At 34.8% G+C, this 16,613-nt stretch overlaps 1 protein-coding gene across 4 annotated transcripts; it reads right to left on the reverse strand.

Moving 5' to 3' along the window:
• Nucleotides 1–365: 365 nt before the first annotated feature.
• Nucleotides 366–15,865, reverse strand: pip5k1ba (phosphatidylinositol-4-phosphate 5-kinase, type I, beta a). 4 transcript variants are annotated; one of them, XM_052567192.1, is made up of 16 exons: nucleotides 15,699–15,849; nucleotides 11,453–11,534; nucleotides 10,818–10,888; nucleotides 9,642–9,710; nucleotides 7,828–7,958; nucleotides 7,463–7,580; nucleotides 6,309–6,461; nucleotides 5,657–5,953; nucleotides 5,383–5,579; nucleotides 3,664–3,744; nucleotides 3,523–3,571; nucleotides 3,343–3,427; nucleotides 3,106–3,246; nucleotides 1,531–1,666; nucleotides 1,239–1,344; nucleotides 366–1,117 (listed from the first exon to the last, which is right to left on the reverse strand). In XM_052567192.1, exons 3-16 carry the CDS (start codon nucleotides 10,839–10,841, stop codon nucleotides 1,115–1,117), a joined length of 1,590 nt encoding a protein of 529 aa, XP_052423152.1. In that variant the 5' UTR covers nucleotides 10,842–10,888; nucleotides 11,453–11,534; nucleotides 15,699–15,849; the 3' UTR covers nucleotides 366–1,114. The 4 variants fall into 4 exon arrangements, with proteins under 4 accessions (XP_052423152.1, XP_052423154.1, XP_052423153.1 ...); XM_052567194.1 differs by lacking the exon at nucleotides 11,453–11,534 and having other exon boundaries at nucleotides 1,275–1,344; nucleotides 15,699–15,865; XM_052567193.1 differs by lacking the exon at nucleotides 11,453–11,534 and having other exon boundaries at nucleotides 1,256–1,344; nucleotides 15,699–15,865.
• Between the last annotated feature and the right edge of the window lie 748 nt (nucleotides 15,866–16,613).

The following is a 16,613-nucleotide window of genomic DNA, read 5'->3' on the forward strand; positions in this document are numbered from 1 at the left end:
GTAATACATATAATACAATATATAATTTACATAATATATTGATTTGAAGAAAGCCACTTCTTTACTATATAAAAAAAATAAAATGCTACAACTCTTAATCACAGATCATTTGTCTTACTGAGACAAACAACAATACACCCCTCTAGTGGACTGCACGCGACTATTGCAAACAGTGAAAACACTTAATAGCATTCACTATAGCATGCACTATAATTTTTCACTAACAGATGAAGAGTGCTGCTATCTTTAATTTTGAATAAACATTATAATAGCTTAAAATAAAACTACTGTTGTGTTAATATTTGTGCAGCGCACAGGTTTGCTATCTGTGCATCAGATGCTTGTGAATAACAGACAAAGTGAAGTTCTTGTGTAGATGCAGCATTTAATAGCAACTATAAACATTATACATCAAAGCACATTTAATTCATATATTACTCTAATCACAAAACATTTAAATTTAAATACATTTTATAAAAAGGTTTTAAAGATTGCTGGTTTTTAACATCTTAAGCCCCTGTAAATCTTTACACGAAGTAACATTGACCATGATAACACCCCCCCATGTAATTACATTATACTGATTGTGCGTCAAAATCACATGACCAAACATAATATTCAATCCTTGTTCACTAGTGACAATGTTACTAATGTTTGGTACTAGTTACTGTATTGTAATGATCGGGTGAAACTAAATCATTACTCACACTATTCAGAAGTGCTCAGAACATAATTATACCAGGATTATTATAATATAACAAACCTATTTCTCTTTATGACACATGCTTTAATCAGGTAACTCACCTTTAACATGCATACCAACCAGCGTGTTGAGATACAGTTACCGCACACTGGTCTAAAGGGAGTGTAACTATTATTATACAACAATCTTGTGCTTGCAAGTGGGTACAAAGTGCACAGACAGTGTAAGGCACTGCAGTACTATAGTGTGGCAATCGCTCTGCCATTCCTTCAAACATAAGGCCTTTCTCACTCAGTCCATGTGTATTAGCAGCTAGAGATATCCTTTGTGCAAAATGTTGACAGCATGTCCGCTGTTTCTCAGTCTTACAGACGTCTGGATGATCTGGTCCACTTCAGAAGGCCTCACGCATCACTAAAACAGAAAACAATATGAGCCACAAACACAGATCCGGAGCGAATGACACAAAAGCCTTTGAGTTCCAGGGGAACTTCAGATCAGGTGTCATTACATGAGAACCAGTATCTACACTGACCAAGTAGACGTCCAGACCTGACTCAGGTGTGCTTGCCTGTGAGTCTGAAGCAGGAAGAGTGCTCTCCTCTAATGCAAGAGTCGTGCTGGACGTCCTATAATCATCTCTGAGGACAAACAACAACACAGTGACGTCAGCCAAACAAGAAGGTGTGTGCCAATCACATCCAGTTTAGAGCAAAATAAAGAAGAAGAGGAAGCTCTGTGAAGAAATATGGAAGTTTACAAAGATCTTTTTAGTTGAACTAATACGTATGTCTGATGGGAAAGTGTGTGTGTTTGTATGTTAGCACCTGTTCTCTGAATCTGTTTGCGGTTCGGTCTTCACATCATCTAGAGAGGAAGAAGAAGACACCGTGGCGGCTGAGATGGCTGGGTTGAGTCTGGTGGAGCTGGGAATTACATCAGGTTTCTGAGAGGGGTGCGTTTCTGTCAAAAAGAAGCATCTTATCTTAGTAAGTTATCCATAGTGAATGTGTAAAAATACAGTTTTGAATGGTATCCCTTGTGAAACAAAACTACACCTTAGCATATGTTTAAAAAGAGTAGTTACTGCAGAAATAATGTATTATAGTTTAAATTTATGTTTTCAAATGATTAATCGCATCCAAAATAAAGCTTTTTGTTTACATAATCTATGGCTGTGTTCTGTGTATAATTATTAGGTTTATATACATACATACACACGCATGCATGTATATATTATTATATTATTATAATATTATTATATTTATATTATTTATATTCATATAAATTATATGAATATAAATATATACATGTGAATATATGCAAAATATATACTGTATATATGTGTATTTATATATACATAATACATATACACAGTACACACACATATATTATGTAAACAAAAACTTATTTTGGATTTGATTAATCGTGATTCATTATTTTACAGCACTAATTTACATTAAAAGCAATTAGCTGAACTTAGTTAGGGCATCAGTACAACTGAAATATTGACGAATGTACCGACACGAATTTATGACAAACTAAAATATACTTTAATGTCAGTTTTAGAAACTTGTATTCTATTTAATTAAATATATTAGAAATTACACATTTGTAATGATGACGCTGCAGTTTAAAATAAATTAACTTGTCATAATTTAGTACTTTACATATGCTTTAGTATGCTAGTCAACACTTCAAAATAAGTGCTCTTCTTCTTGATGTACTGACTGACATACTAAAGCATATTAAAGCAAAATGATTCAAAATGTGCTTTAATCTTTTCATTTGACATTATAACAAAGTCTACTATATTTAGAAAATTGTCTCCTTAAGTACTCTTAAGTGGTCTTATAGTAAATATTATATGTGACCACAAAACCAGTCATAAGGGTCAATTTTTCTGAAATTGAGATTTATATAATATAAAAGCTGAATAAATACGCTTCCGATTGATGTGTGGTTTGATCAGTATTTGGCAGAGATACAACTATTTGAAAATCTGGAATCTGAGGCTGTAAAAAAAATCTAAATATTGAGAAAATCGCCTTTAAAGTTGTCCAAATGAAGTTCTTAGCAATGCATATTACTAATCAACTACAGTTTTTAAAAATATACTTGTAATATTTGAAGAACACTACAAGTGCATATTTAATACAATTAAGCACACTTTTTCACAAGTGATAAAATAGTGTTATTTCAACAAAGAGATTGAATAATCTGCATTATTATTTCCTCACACTCATAATATCTCAAACTCAGAAATAACACTATACAGGTTTGGAACGGGTGAGTAAATAATGACAGAATGTTCGTTTTTTGTGTGTGTGAACTGCTCCTTAAAGTAAAAAGAAAAAAGTTTTGTGTGCATTAGCGAATTTCTCTTCAATAGCAATGAGCACCTGTATCATCGAGGTTTTCGAGGCTTTGTGCCCTCCTTTCTTCTTTACTCTCTTCATTTACAGACGACAGAACTTCCTGTGAGGCCGACCTACACGGCTGGATTGAGTTCTTCTTCCTTCTCGAGGACGCACCACGGAGAGCTAAAAATACAAACAAAGAGGGAAACATGTGAGATGTAGAAGGGCATTTTAAATGATCCTGTTTCACTGGAAATAACAAAGAATCATTAAACTTACGGTGAATCTTTTTAAACACCGTGGTGCCCATGAACTTCAGGAATCTGTCAGCGTAGAAATTTGGTCTATGGACAGATACAGTGTCCTAGAATGCAAAGCAGCAAAGAACCATAAATCATGATAACGTTTAAACAGAAGGATATAAAAATATAGACTTGATGAAAAAAGAAAAATGCATACGCCATCATGCACAAGAGCCTTCCACGAGTGCTCAACCTTCTTTATAAATCTGTATATAAGATGGAAATGTTAAATATTGGAATTTTTAGTCATCTTTAATGGAACAGTAATTATTCTCATATTTTGTCAGCTGATTCATACCTATAGGACTGCAGGATATCAATGATTCCCAGAAAGATCAGCAACTTCTCATCTTTGTGTTTAGCAGGGATGCCACCCATTCTAGAACAAAAACACATGATTACTTCAAAACCGATCCAAAGTCAGTCAGAAAATGTATTGGAAATATTTTAGCAACACGATGGATATTATTACAACTTAAAATAACAGTTTTGTATTTAATATGTATTAAAATATAATTTATTCCTGTGATCAAAGCTGCATTTTCAACATCATTATTCCAGTCTTCAGTGTCACATGATCTTCAGAAATCATTGTAATATTCCAATATCATTCTAAAGAAACATTTCCGATGATCAATGTTGAAAACATTTGTGCGTGCTGCTTCATATTTTTGTGGAAACCATGCTACAGTTTTATTTTCAGGATTCTTTCAAAAAGCAGCATTTATTTGAAACAGAAATATAACAATACAAAAACTGTAACAATTTCTTTACCGCTACCATGTTCCTTTTGGTTTCAGTTTTGTTTTCATAGACTTTTAGTTTGTATCACCTTGTTTTCATGTGTTTTGTTCTTGTTTCCTTTGACCTGAAGTTTCCACAGTTACTCATCGGTTCATTGATCGTGTTTGCTTGTATCTTATTTAATTCTTTATCAGCCTGTGTGTTTATACGTCCTCCGTTTCCTTCGTTTTTGTTTAGTATCGTCTTTAAATGTTTTGTATAAAGCTGTTGCGCTTCTTTTGCTCATACAGTACATTATTGAATTATGTTGGTGTAACATGGTGTAATAAAAGTATTTAAGCTTAAATAATAAAAAAAACAGAAGACAAATGAACAGTCACTTAAGAATAAGAAAATAATTACAAGCAATAGGGCCCAAAAACTACAGTAGAGCAAATAAATAATACACTCTATAAAGTACAGTAATAATATGTATAAAACACTATTTTTTACAGTGTAAATTAAATAAATATTCCTTCTTATTAAAGTTACAAAAGTGATTTAGTCAAGAGAAGTGAGAGATTTTCCCTTTTGCTGTTTGATTAATATGAACAACAGGAATATTAGACTGCTGTCACTTTAAGAGCTGCCTGGATCCATTATTCTGTTACACTGTTTTTTTTTTCTCAGCTGCTTTTACTTAAGGCCTAAATGACTGTGTTTATAAGGATACTTGCAAATACGTGTGTATTTAACCATTCAAGGCCTTCAAAATAACTGTTTGATCACGTCTTGCGTCTTGATGTGTGTGCACCTCTCTGATAGCGCTCAGAAACAGTCTCTCAGACAGCTCACAGATATCGCCAAATGAGTCCTCTTTTGCTGCAGATTGCATTGCAAATTCATAAAATCACTTGTTTTTAAACTGTAATGCTTAAAAATGCATGCAAACTTGAAGTTTTCATGAGCACGTGGCACAGCAACATCACGTGAGCATGTAACCGCGATAGAAACGATAGTCTAGACACATTTCTACCGGTTAATCGTGTTTACCGGTATATCTCCGACCTCTACAAGATAGCAGCCATTTCAATCTATTTAATGCATCCTTACTTGATAAAAATAGTAATTTCTTTCAAAACATATTTCTGAGTCCAAGCATTTGAGCAGTCGTGTGCATATGCAGTAAATATTCAGACTGACAGATGTGTCTTTGAGAAAGGGCGTGTGGTAAAAGTAAAACTTCTTTGTCTTTAATTTCTGTTAACCCTGCAAACGGAGCAGCTCCACTCACGTGTCGTCATCTGCGTCAGGAAGAGGCTCGCCTGCTTTGCCGTCTCCTTGAATGGACTCGAGAGCTGTGGAGTACAGGACCTTCTGTCCACCATGACGCTTACTGTCCCCAATCCCGCCTCTCCCCCTCAGCTTCCTGTCCAGAACATGGATGCCCAGCAGCAAACTGTAGTCCATGATTTTAAAGCTTTCCAGCACCTGTGGAGCAAAGTGAATGGAAATCACAACCACATATAATCCTGAAGAGCTCTCCGGCGATCAACAGCTCGACTCACCCGACAGTCTCTCTGAAGAGTCTTCATCAAGGCGCTGTACGTGTCTGCATCAAAGTAAAGACCTTCGTGCATCTCCTGGAAGTCCAGATCTTTAAAAGTCGGGGAGGATTTGGCGCGCTCCTTTCGTGACGCTCTGCGTTTGTAAGTAGAGCCCTTTAAGTCATATTTGTAGTGCATTTTCAAAGAGCGAGGCAGAATGTTGTTCATCACCACCAATCGGATATTAACACCTCCACACTGAATACAGTACAGCCCGTAAAACTTGGGCAAGAGGGTCCTCGGGTTCTGATTCAGATTCTGAAATCAGGAAGGACAGAGCAGTTTTCATCTTGAAAAGAATATTAGAAGAGCTTATTAGTGTTAAAAATGCTGTAAGTTTAGTGGAGGCAAAGTTAAATGCATTATATTCTTATGCTTTAAATATCTATAGGCTGAATATTTAATGTTTTTAATGTGTTTTAATGTGTAGTGTATTCCTGTATTTCTACAGCAAACAGGGCTATACCACAGCTGTGAGGTAACAGTGCTGTAAAATGATTATCTGTAGTTGTTTTCTGTATTAATAATTGAATTGTCAATATGAGCAGCTGAGCTGAGATAGCAGTGCATAGTGTAGTTTCTTCCTGGTTATTGTGCTGATTGTGTGGCTCACCATGTAGTAACCTGGAAGCAGCTTCTGCAGAAATTCAGCTTCTTTGTGCTGCACGGTCTTTATGATGAACTCGTCATCACTGGTTAGGTAAAACCATGAACTACTCGCTCCGGGGTTTGACAGCTCTATCAGAGGCTCTTTACAAATAGAGTACTGCAGATGAACAAAAAGAAAATGCATTATTAATGTCGGTTATACAGAAGATACAAAAGCAAGTGCATTCGGATCAGTTTTAAATGGTTTCATTTCAGTGATGTAATAAACTGCATCCAAAATAAATAACAAATTGTTTACATGATATATGTCGGTGTACTGTGTATATTTATTTTTATTAAAACTTTTATTTTGAATGCAATTAATCTTTTGACAGAACTAACACACATGTGTGTGTGTGTGTATATATATATATATATATATATATATATATATATATATATATATATATATATATATATGAAATATATGAAATATGAGTCAAAGTACTAGATTTACTAAAACTGAAATGTATTTAAATAAATGCTAAGTGGAAATATTAATAATATTACATAATAAAATATGAAGTATGACATGTGAAATATTATATAAATATTAATCAAATAATATTTCAGTTGTGTCCCCATAACTTTGCCATAATATAGTAATTTTCATGATAATAAACTTTATTTTACAATTCTTATAATTTATTTGATATATTTATAAAATATCCTATATTTTTTTATATTTATACATTTTTAAAGTCCAATTCTGCATGACCATATTTAAGGTCCTTAAACTACCGTACTAACTATTAAAAAGCAGCTAATCAGGAGTTTATTGAGGGAATTTGTATTCCCGACTTCAAAGTATAACTATTTTTTTATATATATATATTCATAAAGTAATTTTTTTAATCATTAATTATATTTAACATTAATTTTATTTTACTTTTTTTCACCCATTAGCATGTACAAGCCATCATCATTACATTGTAAATGAACAATTTTTGCGGTGAATGAGTTCAGCAGTAATTTTTCCAGATGAAACTATATTTTGTCTCCACTGTTTTCCTGAGAATGATCTGCTTACCGTCTAGAATTTCATGATTCTTGACAGTAAATCATTTCATCATCTTTCATGGCTGTTTTAGTAAGTCTCGTGTGGTTTCTTGCTCTTACCAAATAATCGTCTGGTTTAATCCCAAAGAGCTCCCTAAAGTAACGGAAAGCCAAGGGAGCATAATTTTTAAAGCGAAAATCAGGATAATGGTGAGCTGGAGTCAGATTACTGCCTTCACTGAAAGACAAAATGATTTCACACAATATTTAAAAACTGTAAACTCTTATTTCAAATCCTATAGTGGCTCTATTCAGCATTGTGTGGAATCAACCAATCACAAAAGATGTTCAGCTGTACTAATTAATATTGCAGTAGACATTAAACAAACTACTACAACAGAACTGTTGACATTTGGAACAGAGTCATTGTATCTCAGTGTTTGAATAGTGAGGCTATGGCAACCACACATCACATCTGTCAATACCTCGGGAGAAAGACGCTCTCCACAACATAGAAGTCTTGCATGAGAACATCTCTGTCTGGTTTGGACGTCATGTTTCCGACTGAGTACCCGATGCCGAGCTGGATGGCTCCTCTCAAGGCTTCTGCTGTGGGCTACAGACAAACACACGGAAAACCAATGTAAAACAGCCTCAGATCATGAGCAAACACTGGCACGTACAGGAAAAGCAGAGATAACGCAATCCTTATCAGCGCTAAAAACACACATGGGAGGAAGTTGAAGACAAGGAAGTTGAGGCACACTGTATGGCCAGGTTTGAGGCCTGGTTTTACAAGAAGTAATTTACTGCTAGTGTCACAATGAGAGCAAATAATAAACTGCGATAACTTAGCAACGCCCCGGCAATCACCCACAACGAATTAGGACTGTGAAGTGTAAAAATACTGCAATTATGAAGCAGTTACAATACTAGTCTTCCACAACCTCAATCATCGTCATAAACAAAAATGTGCATTGCGCAATAGTTATCATTTTAATTTCAGTAAATGTTTTAAAAGATCTGAACTATACTTAGTATGAAATAAATGTATTTTAAATATATTACTTTTTCCACTAATGTTAATAATAATACTTTATATATAATACGATTATTTGTAATTTTCAGACACTCAAAGTATAATTAATAAACTTTACTTTTTTTTATTTTTTATTTAAATTTAAAATTATTAATGATTAACAAAAAATCTAATTGTTGTGATGTTGTGGAGACGCTGCTAACCCTAACATGAAAATAATCTTTATAGATTTCTAATTATTAATTCTAGTTATTTTTTTATTTGGATGTGAAGATGCATATGCTATCTGCTATATGCATACATAAAATATGAATTATTATCCATATTCTGGACAAACTCTTAAACAGTTCTTGTGAGATTTTTACACAATGTGCACATTTTATTCTTTTCTCTTAAACCTGTGCTTTTTTCTTCTCACTATTTCTTTAAAGGAAATGACAAACAAATATTTAAAGCCTATAAGTCATTTTGTGGGCAAATATCCACTATGTGAATTTCCTAATATCCCTAATATCATGAGCCTCCTGATGCATGGTACACATGGCATGACACACGGGTGTAGTGTGCTCACCGTTACATAACAGTCAGCGGAAAAACAGCATTTCAGAGCACAAATATGACAAATCAGAGTGGGATATGCAAAAATCAAATCCCACTAAATCCCAAAAGAGCTCACAGCACAAACGCCACATTGTGCCACAGAGAAAAATATGCTGGGTTGAGCAAAAATAATCTATTGCACACAAAGGCCTCGAAACTGGACAGAAAACTAAATGAGAAATCATTTCTCCTAAACATTGAACATAAGCACAGAGATGCTTGCCAAAGACTCCTGCTTCTCAGATTTTCCTCTTTATAAGACCTCATGTGTCTCATATGAGTTTCAGAAGAAATATCCAACACTATTATTCATTTTAAAGCTATATTGTATACTTTTATTGTGTGTAAACAGCTGTCTCATTTGCTCCGATGTTATGTTTCTGAGGAACTTTGGTTCCATTAGTACTTTATTTACTTTAGCAATGCATTATTCATTGGGCAGTGTGCATCTGTTTTAGCGATAACTAATATCTAATATAAATGTAAGCTACTAATTAAATGTGTATGTTCTCCTTAAACATCTATGTGTAGCCTAAATACTTGTTCTGCTTCCTTCAGTAATATATCAAATTAGCAGTGGAAATAAACTAAATCAATGCATCAGTTGCATTGTTGATCACTGATACATACAGATAAAAGATTGTGCAGGGTTTTACACACCTTTTTGTGGTCTTTGCCCCCAGTTTTTTGAGGTCTTCCACCTCCGGTCTCATCTGCCGTTGAACTCATCTATTATTTAAAGTAAATATACAAAATGCATAACATTAAAAATTGCAATATGAATGTCTCAAGACCCTCAAAATGATCAAATGAACATGCTAATAGTGTACTATTAAAATAAGAATATGCAAAGGTAACTTCAACTGTGGGCGCTTTGCACATTATCAAACAGGAAATGAAGTCATGTGATGTTCCTGTTCTTGGTAGAAGTCAACGCTGCTGATGCAAGAGATGCAACTCTAAAGCAACTCATTAGAAAGAGACTCGAGTTTCCTCCTGACATGAGTGAAATGATGCAGCATATGCAGGATATAGCTGCAGCTCTGCTCGGTGACAGGATGTTGATGGCAAACAGAGGAGGGAAAACACATGAAAACTGAATACTTGTCTTTTCAAATGAAGCGGTCAATAGCCTCAGGGACCATTAAAGCTGGTTGTCTATATGAGAGAATGTTACTAAACATGTCTGGGTCTCATTTCACCCAAAAGTGGGGATAAAGTACTCAACTGAAAATAAAATAAATACAATAAAATCCTTATGAATCAGTTAATGCATAATGAATGCATTATTATTATTATTATTATTTATAATCCTTTCAAATTAATGCATTATGCATGATTATTATTATTATTATTAAATTATTTATAATCCTTAACAATTAGTTAATGCATAATATATATATATATACACACACACACACACCTGGTTGAGGTGTATGCACCTGGTTGATGATTTCATTTTCTTTATGCCAAATACATTTTCTTGCTTTTTCATTCTGATTTTAGAGTGAAATACAACCCAGATGGGTTGTGAGCAGGTTTTGGAAGATATGTAAACACATAAACACATGCTTAACTGTATACACCACTTCGGCCAGTTTTGTGTTCAGACGACACATTTCACTTGTGCAGAAATGTTTCCCCGAAACGTTTCATAGTAGTACCATAAGTACCATATAACTACTGTACTATAAACTACTGATATGCACTAGTTAGGAGTAGATGAAGTACAAAGCTGTCCTTTTAAGTGTACTTCCCCAGTGACACGCTGTTGCAAGCCCTTTAAAGATAAACAGTTAGCACTTTTTTTCTCTGACAGCTTGGCATTTTCCTTACCTTGTAAACCGCTCTGCTGTTCATTAGACGTTAGAGTCGCTGCATATCCAACCCAAAATGACTCCAGGCGTCTAGTGCAGGAGGAATAAATAGAACATGAGTAGGTGTCAGGGGTCTGTCAGTGACTGATACTGAAAGTGAAAGACATTAAGTGCCCAGGCAAGGGAAATCGAGTGCTATAGCGAAAGTAAACAAAGATGGAAAGAACATGTTTATGAGGGAAATGGAATAAATGAGCACTTAAAGCTATTTATACACACGCATTAAACACATGGCAAGCGCTGTGAGAGGTTCGATCGTTCCAGAAATGACAATCACATGCCCACACGACACCGAATGTTATAAAACAGACTCTGGAAGATATTCAAATCCAACTTATGATGTGCACAGCCTGTTTCCTGTTAAAAATGTAATTGCAGAGCCGCTACACAAACATGTTTCTCACGACGATGAGGAAGCGCTGTGAGGAGAAAGAGTTCATCTCAAAGCATCACACAGCAGTGGGAGAATCATTGCAGGTTTTGATTAGTCTATACAGGCATTATTTGACGTTGAGCGCTCCTTCTTTGACGTCAACAGAACTCAAGACCCCTTATTTGGCTTGCTAATAGAAATGAGAAATGAGTTGTACATACCTCAGCGACACTAACTGCTACAAACCACCGCGGCAGCTAGAGGCTTAAAGTTTCTCGTACTGAGCGGCTCCTCGCAGAAAACCTTAATATCACAGAAGACGGATTTGTAATTAATCATGCAATCTTTCCTAAGACGGCCTGGTCCTCAATGTGCCTGCCCACAAAATAAGCAAACAATCGCAGCTGTAAGTATGTAGAGTACATAAGAGTCTGATTCTAGAGGCATGGCCTGCAAGGTGAAGAGGATATTGCTCAAGGCGCTATTGTTTTCATGGTTTTGCTGATTTGCTCATATCTGTCAGCGCTGTGGGTGATCTGATATACAGGGCACAAAGCTATAAACATCGAACTTTATCATACTTTGTGCATTATAAACAATAACCTGAATTTATGACCAATTTCAGACATTTAACATTGCTCAGCACTGAATGCAGGGTTTTAAAATGAATGGCAGGCATAACTAACCATTAGGATATTAAAATGGCGTTCTCTGGAAAACAGTTGGCTACACTGTTCACGGTACATACACAATACAAGAATGCTAATAGAATCACAAAAACCATAAATAAATAATAGTAGCAATATAAAAATAGTAATATCAACACAATTATTAGTGTTGCTTTCTACAGACGCAATATGAATGGTGAGTCAGTGCTCTTTTCCATCTGAATATATTAATTATTTCAATTCACACATAAAATTACTTCTTCTATTTTTTGTATTTCTTTTTAAAAATTTCATAATTTCTTTTTTAATTTTAGGGGACATGACGTTAAACATTTACAAAGCGTTCTAATAAAGATTTTTTTTTTATTATTAATATTATTTACACTAATAATAGTGCACTAAATTGATTTTATTTACACTAAGTGAAAATAGCAGTATTTTATATATATAGATAAATAGTAGCATTATTAATGTAGTACATTATAAAACAGTATGCAATAATAAACTATTGAGTGTAAATTATCATATTTTTTATGTCTTATGAAATTATTAAATGGGTCATGACATGAGAAACCAAGTTTCCTTTTATCTTTTGACACAAAAACAGATAAACATGAATTTAGGATTTCGGTGATGGGAGTGAGATTCTTTGATTTTTTTATCATTATATAATAACCTAACAACCGTTTAGAACACCTTAGAAACCACACAGCAACACTTCTTTTAAGAAAGTGTAACTTCTGTTTCCTTACAGGCATTACTTAAGTGTTCTCGCAGCTTGTATGAAATGTTATATATAAATCAATGCGTCACAAGCTGTCAAGGGTGATGCAGGGTCATAAACAAGCATTTGCATAATGAGCACAAACTTCTAAAGAATCAGACTAGCCAAAGAAATGTTGCTTTAGATAACAAGAACTAAAAAAAGGTTTAGTAAACCTAAATTTTACTCTCAAATCAAAATGAGAGATCTAATAATATATGGTCAATATTACTGTTCCCAAAAGGTTTATATAGAAATAATTGAAGCTCAGAAATGCCACATGGTTTGAAGCTTTCCTGACCCCTAATTCCAACTCCCATGACCCAATGATTGCATAACTAATCTGACCGGTGCATTATATGTATGGGTGGACTTTAAAAAGCCTATCTATAAATCTCTCACCACAACTGGCTAGATGGACGCATAAATGGACATTTTCCAAGGCAGCCGTTCTAAAACCTGGATGTTCTCAAGCCTCAAGGGTCTAATCATGTTTTTCAGACAGAGAACAAAGCAGTTGCCAGATATAAGGATATTTGCAAGCCAAATCACAGGACGACAGGATCAGCAGGGCTGAAATTTCCTCAAATCCAACAAAGTGCAGAATAACCTAATTTTTTTAAACAATCACATCATGATTTCACCCCTCACACCCGGCCTGGACTGAAACAATAGGTCTTTATCAGCGGGGAGAGGCGTGGAGTCGCACACAGAAGCATAAGGACTGTTTGCATTTGGCGTGGAGTGAGGGGAACGCAAATGACAGGAGTCATGACATCAGCGATCACATGACCCGCTCGGATCGCCTCCTGTGAACACGGGGCAGCTATAAAACAGAGCTCTGGGATCAGCATTAAATGGAGAACAGTGACCAACACAGATGATACTAATGTGAGCAAGAGTCTAATACAGAAATGAGACGGAAACGAAAGCAGATTTTGAACTTCTGAAAGTTGATGTGGAACTATAAATACATTTATTGCATACTAAGTATAGTTCAAATCTATTAACATATTTAAAGGGATATTCCACCCCAAAATCAAAATGTAATCACTTACCCCGATGTCGTTCCAAACCCATAAAAGCTTTGTTCCTCTTCAGAACACAATTTAATATATTCTGGATGAATATCTCTTGGGTTGTGACTGTCCCGTAGACTGCCAAGTAAATAAAAGTGTCAAGGTCCAGAAAAGTATGAAAGACATCATCAGAATTATCCATCTACTATCAGTAATTCTAATGTTATGAAGCGACACAAATACCTTTTGTATGCAAATAAAACAAAAATAACAACTTTATTCAAGGATTATTGAGTCAACAGTCTACTGTGTGTCTCTCCACATCACTCAAGCTGCCTACGCCACAAAGATGCACTGTTTCTATGTGTATTTATGCTTGATTTGATAGAAAACACAGAAGAGCATACACAGCATACAGTGTTATGGAGAGACAGAGGAGATCGCTTCATAACCTTACGGTTGAATCACTGATAGCAGATGGACTATTCTGATCATGTCTTTCATACTTTACATTTACATTTACTTGGCAGTCTATAGGACAGTCTCAAGCAACCCAGTTTTCATCCAAAATATCTTAAATTGTGTTCCGAAGATGAACGAACATTTTCATTTTGGGGTGGCTTATCCATTTAAGGACAGATCGCTTGAGACTTACTTTTATAAAAAAATTATAATTACACTATTTGGAGTATGACTTGTGCACAAAGCACATTTCTTTATATGAAACCTCAAATGTGTTTTAATGACACTTATGATGAAGACTGTATGATCTTTGAATCTGTCAATAGCCATGCCTTCTTATTTCACTGTAAAACGTGAAAACATGCAATTGTAACCTACTTGATCTGACCCTGGAAATATTGTTGGAGGTCACTAGATGCTGTTATGGTTGATTCGACCAATTTATTTTAATTTAACTGAATACAGACACTTATTTGGAATGTTATCAGATATATATATATATTTACAGTAATCCAGTTTCTGCTTTCAAATGTCTTGGTGTGATTTCCAGTGAAATTTGTGTAAAGTTAATGATAAATTATGAAATTTTGTATCCGTCTCTTTGGCTGTATTACCAATGAAATGCTGTTAGTACACGGTTCTCTGGAAGCGCTGATTCTGATGATTCTGCTCAGTGGCTTTCTGTGATCAAATACGTTTGTGTAATGACGCTAATGACCACTGTCCTTCTGTGTCCTTCTTTTTCAAATTTCATGTTTATACAGTATATGAGTATTTATTTAATAACCGGAATAATAATAGTAGGCTAATAATATAAAGTAAGTCATTATGACAAAATAAACCCCTTCAGGATGGTTTATTTTGTGTAATAACTGGTTAACTGAAGCATATCCTTGACATTTTGGCCATTTTTGTGCTCATTCTTCCTACTGACAGGAGCCTTACCACTAGTTAATTTTCAATTAATATAGTGTTAATTTAAATATTTAGATATATTATGTAATACACAATGCCAATCATCAGTCACCCTCTACAGATATCTGCAGTGACCATTAAAAAACACTTCAACCTTGTTATTTCCAGCCCATCATTCAGTTACAACATCAGTCTGTGATGTGACAGTCATTTCTTTAAACTTTTAGCTGCATAATATGCAAAGTATGCGAGGCTCGGCGGTGAATGTCGAAGAGCGTTTGAGGAAGCACATCCTTCTCTTCTACTAAACCCGCTCCTCTCAGAACAAAGTGCAGCCCTGCGGTTTACTCATTACACTTTTAACAGACAGTGTTAATATATAAATGCAGAATATGCATGCAAAGCACTATGAAACCCCGTTTAGCCTTTTAACACAAAAACATATTCGGTTTAATGTGTTACTGTTAAACGTCATGAACAAAAATATGATTCTGTTCTCTATGAGCATTAAACCGCAGTGTGTGTGTGTTGCGTGTGAAAGCTTGTGTGTGAAACGTTACTGTCAGCTCGTATAACTACATCAAACAAAGCATTAAGCAGTATGGAATACAAAAGAAAAGAATCGAGATATTTAGCTTACCTTCAGTGTTTATCTTAGAGAAGATGTGAAGAAAAAGAAAAAATGTAGCCTGTTAGCAAAAACTGTATTTCATGAAGTCATGGTTTGTTTCTCTGAGACATCTGCGAGCGTGTCGAGCTTCAGTTTGACTGTCTGTCAAACTCTCTCCGCCCACGCGCACGCACGCACGCGCACGCGCGCACACAGCGCAGCCTACTTGTTGCATATAGCTACATAGCAAAAAATGGTTTCAGTTTAGCCAAGGAAACAAAAAATTGTAATGGACTGAAACAGTTATGTCAGTCGAAGCTAAAAAAAAGTGATGTTTAAAGCTTTTTATCTTTGATCTGTCTTCTTTTTTTAAGCCATGCACTGAACACTGAATATTTATTTATTATTATTTTTTTTTATGAAGGACATTTTCCATTTCTGAATTTTTCTAAACATTCGATTTTTTTTTTTATTATATATGTTGCTAAGAACACGACTTTAATGTTAGAAACATACCAACATACCAGCTAAAAGCTTCAGCACAGGTTTACAGTCATGCTTAATACAGACTGGTAAAGAAGGGTCACCTCAAAATGGTACTGTGGTCAAAAACATAACACCTCCTGTACATCTATAACTAGTGCAATTTCTTGTAAAGAGGTTTGTATACAAAGAATCTGAAAGACAGAAACTGTCACTAAAATTTTGCATTTGGCCTGTCACTGTATACATTTAAATTCAACTTAATAATCTAATTATTAATCATAATGATGATGACGAAGTCATTCAGTCTGAAAAACCTGCATAAATTCCTCAGTCAATCCCACTGAACTCGATTTAACTGAAATATTTCAGAAACTGTTTGCTTATGCTCACCTGAGTTCAGAACAGCATCCACTTCATTCAGATGAACCAAATTCTGATGTCAAACGAACCAGTGTGCAC

Source organism: Carassius gibelio, chromosome B10 (genome assembly GCF_023724105.1).
Source record: "Carassius gibelio isolate Cgi1373 ecotype wild population from Czech Republic chromosome B10, carGib1.2-hapl.c, whole genome shotgun sequence".
In the NCBI taxonomy this organism is placed as follows: Eukaryota; Metazoa; Chordata; class Actinopteri; order Cypriniformes; family Cyprinidae; genus Carassius; species Carassius gibelio.

Coding starts and splice junctions, on each gene's coding strand:
- pip5k1ba (XM_052567193.1), bottom strand. CDS start 10,841: ATGAACAGCAGAGCGGTTTACAAG. Junction 6,462..7,462: donor TTAAACCAGACGATTATTTG/GTAAGAGCAAGA, acceptor GTTCATCTGCAG/TACTCTATTTGTAAAGAGCC. Junction 3,745..5,382: donor CCTGACGCAGATGACGACAC/GTGAGTGGAGCT, acceptor TTTTTGTTCTAG/AATGGGTGGCATCCCTGCTA.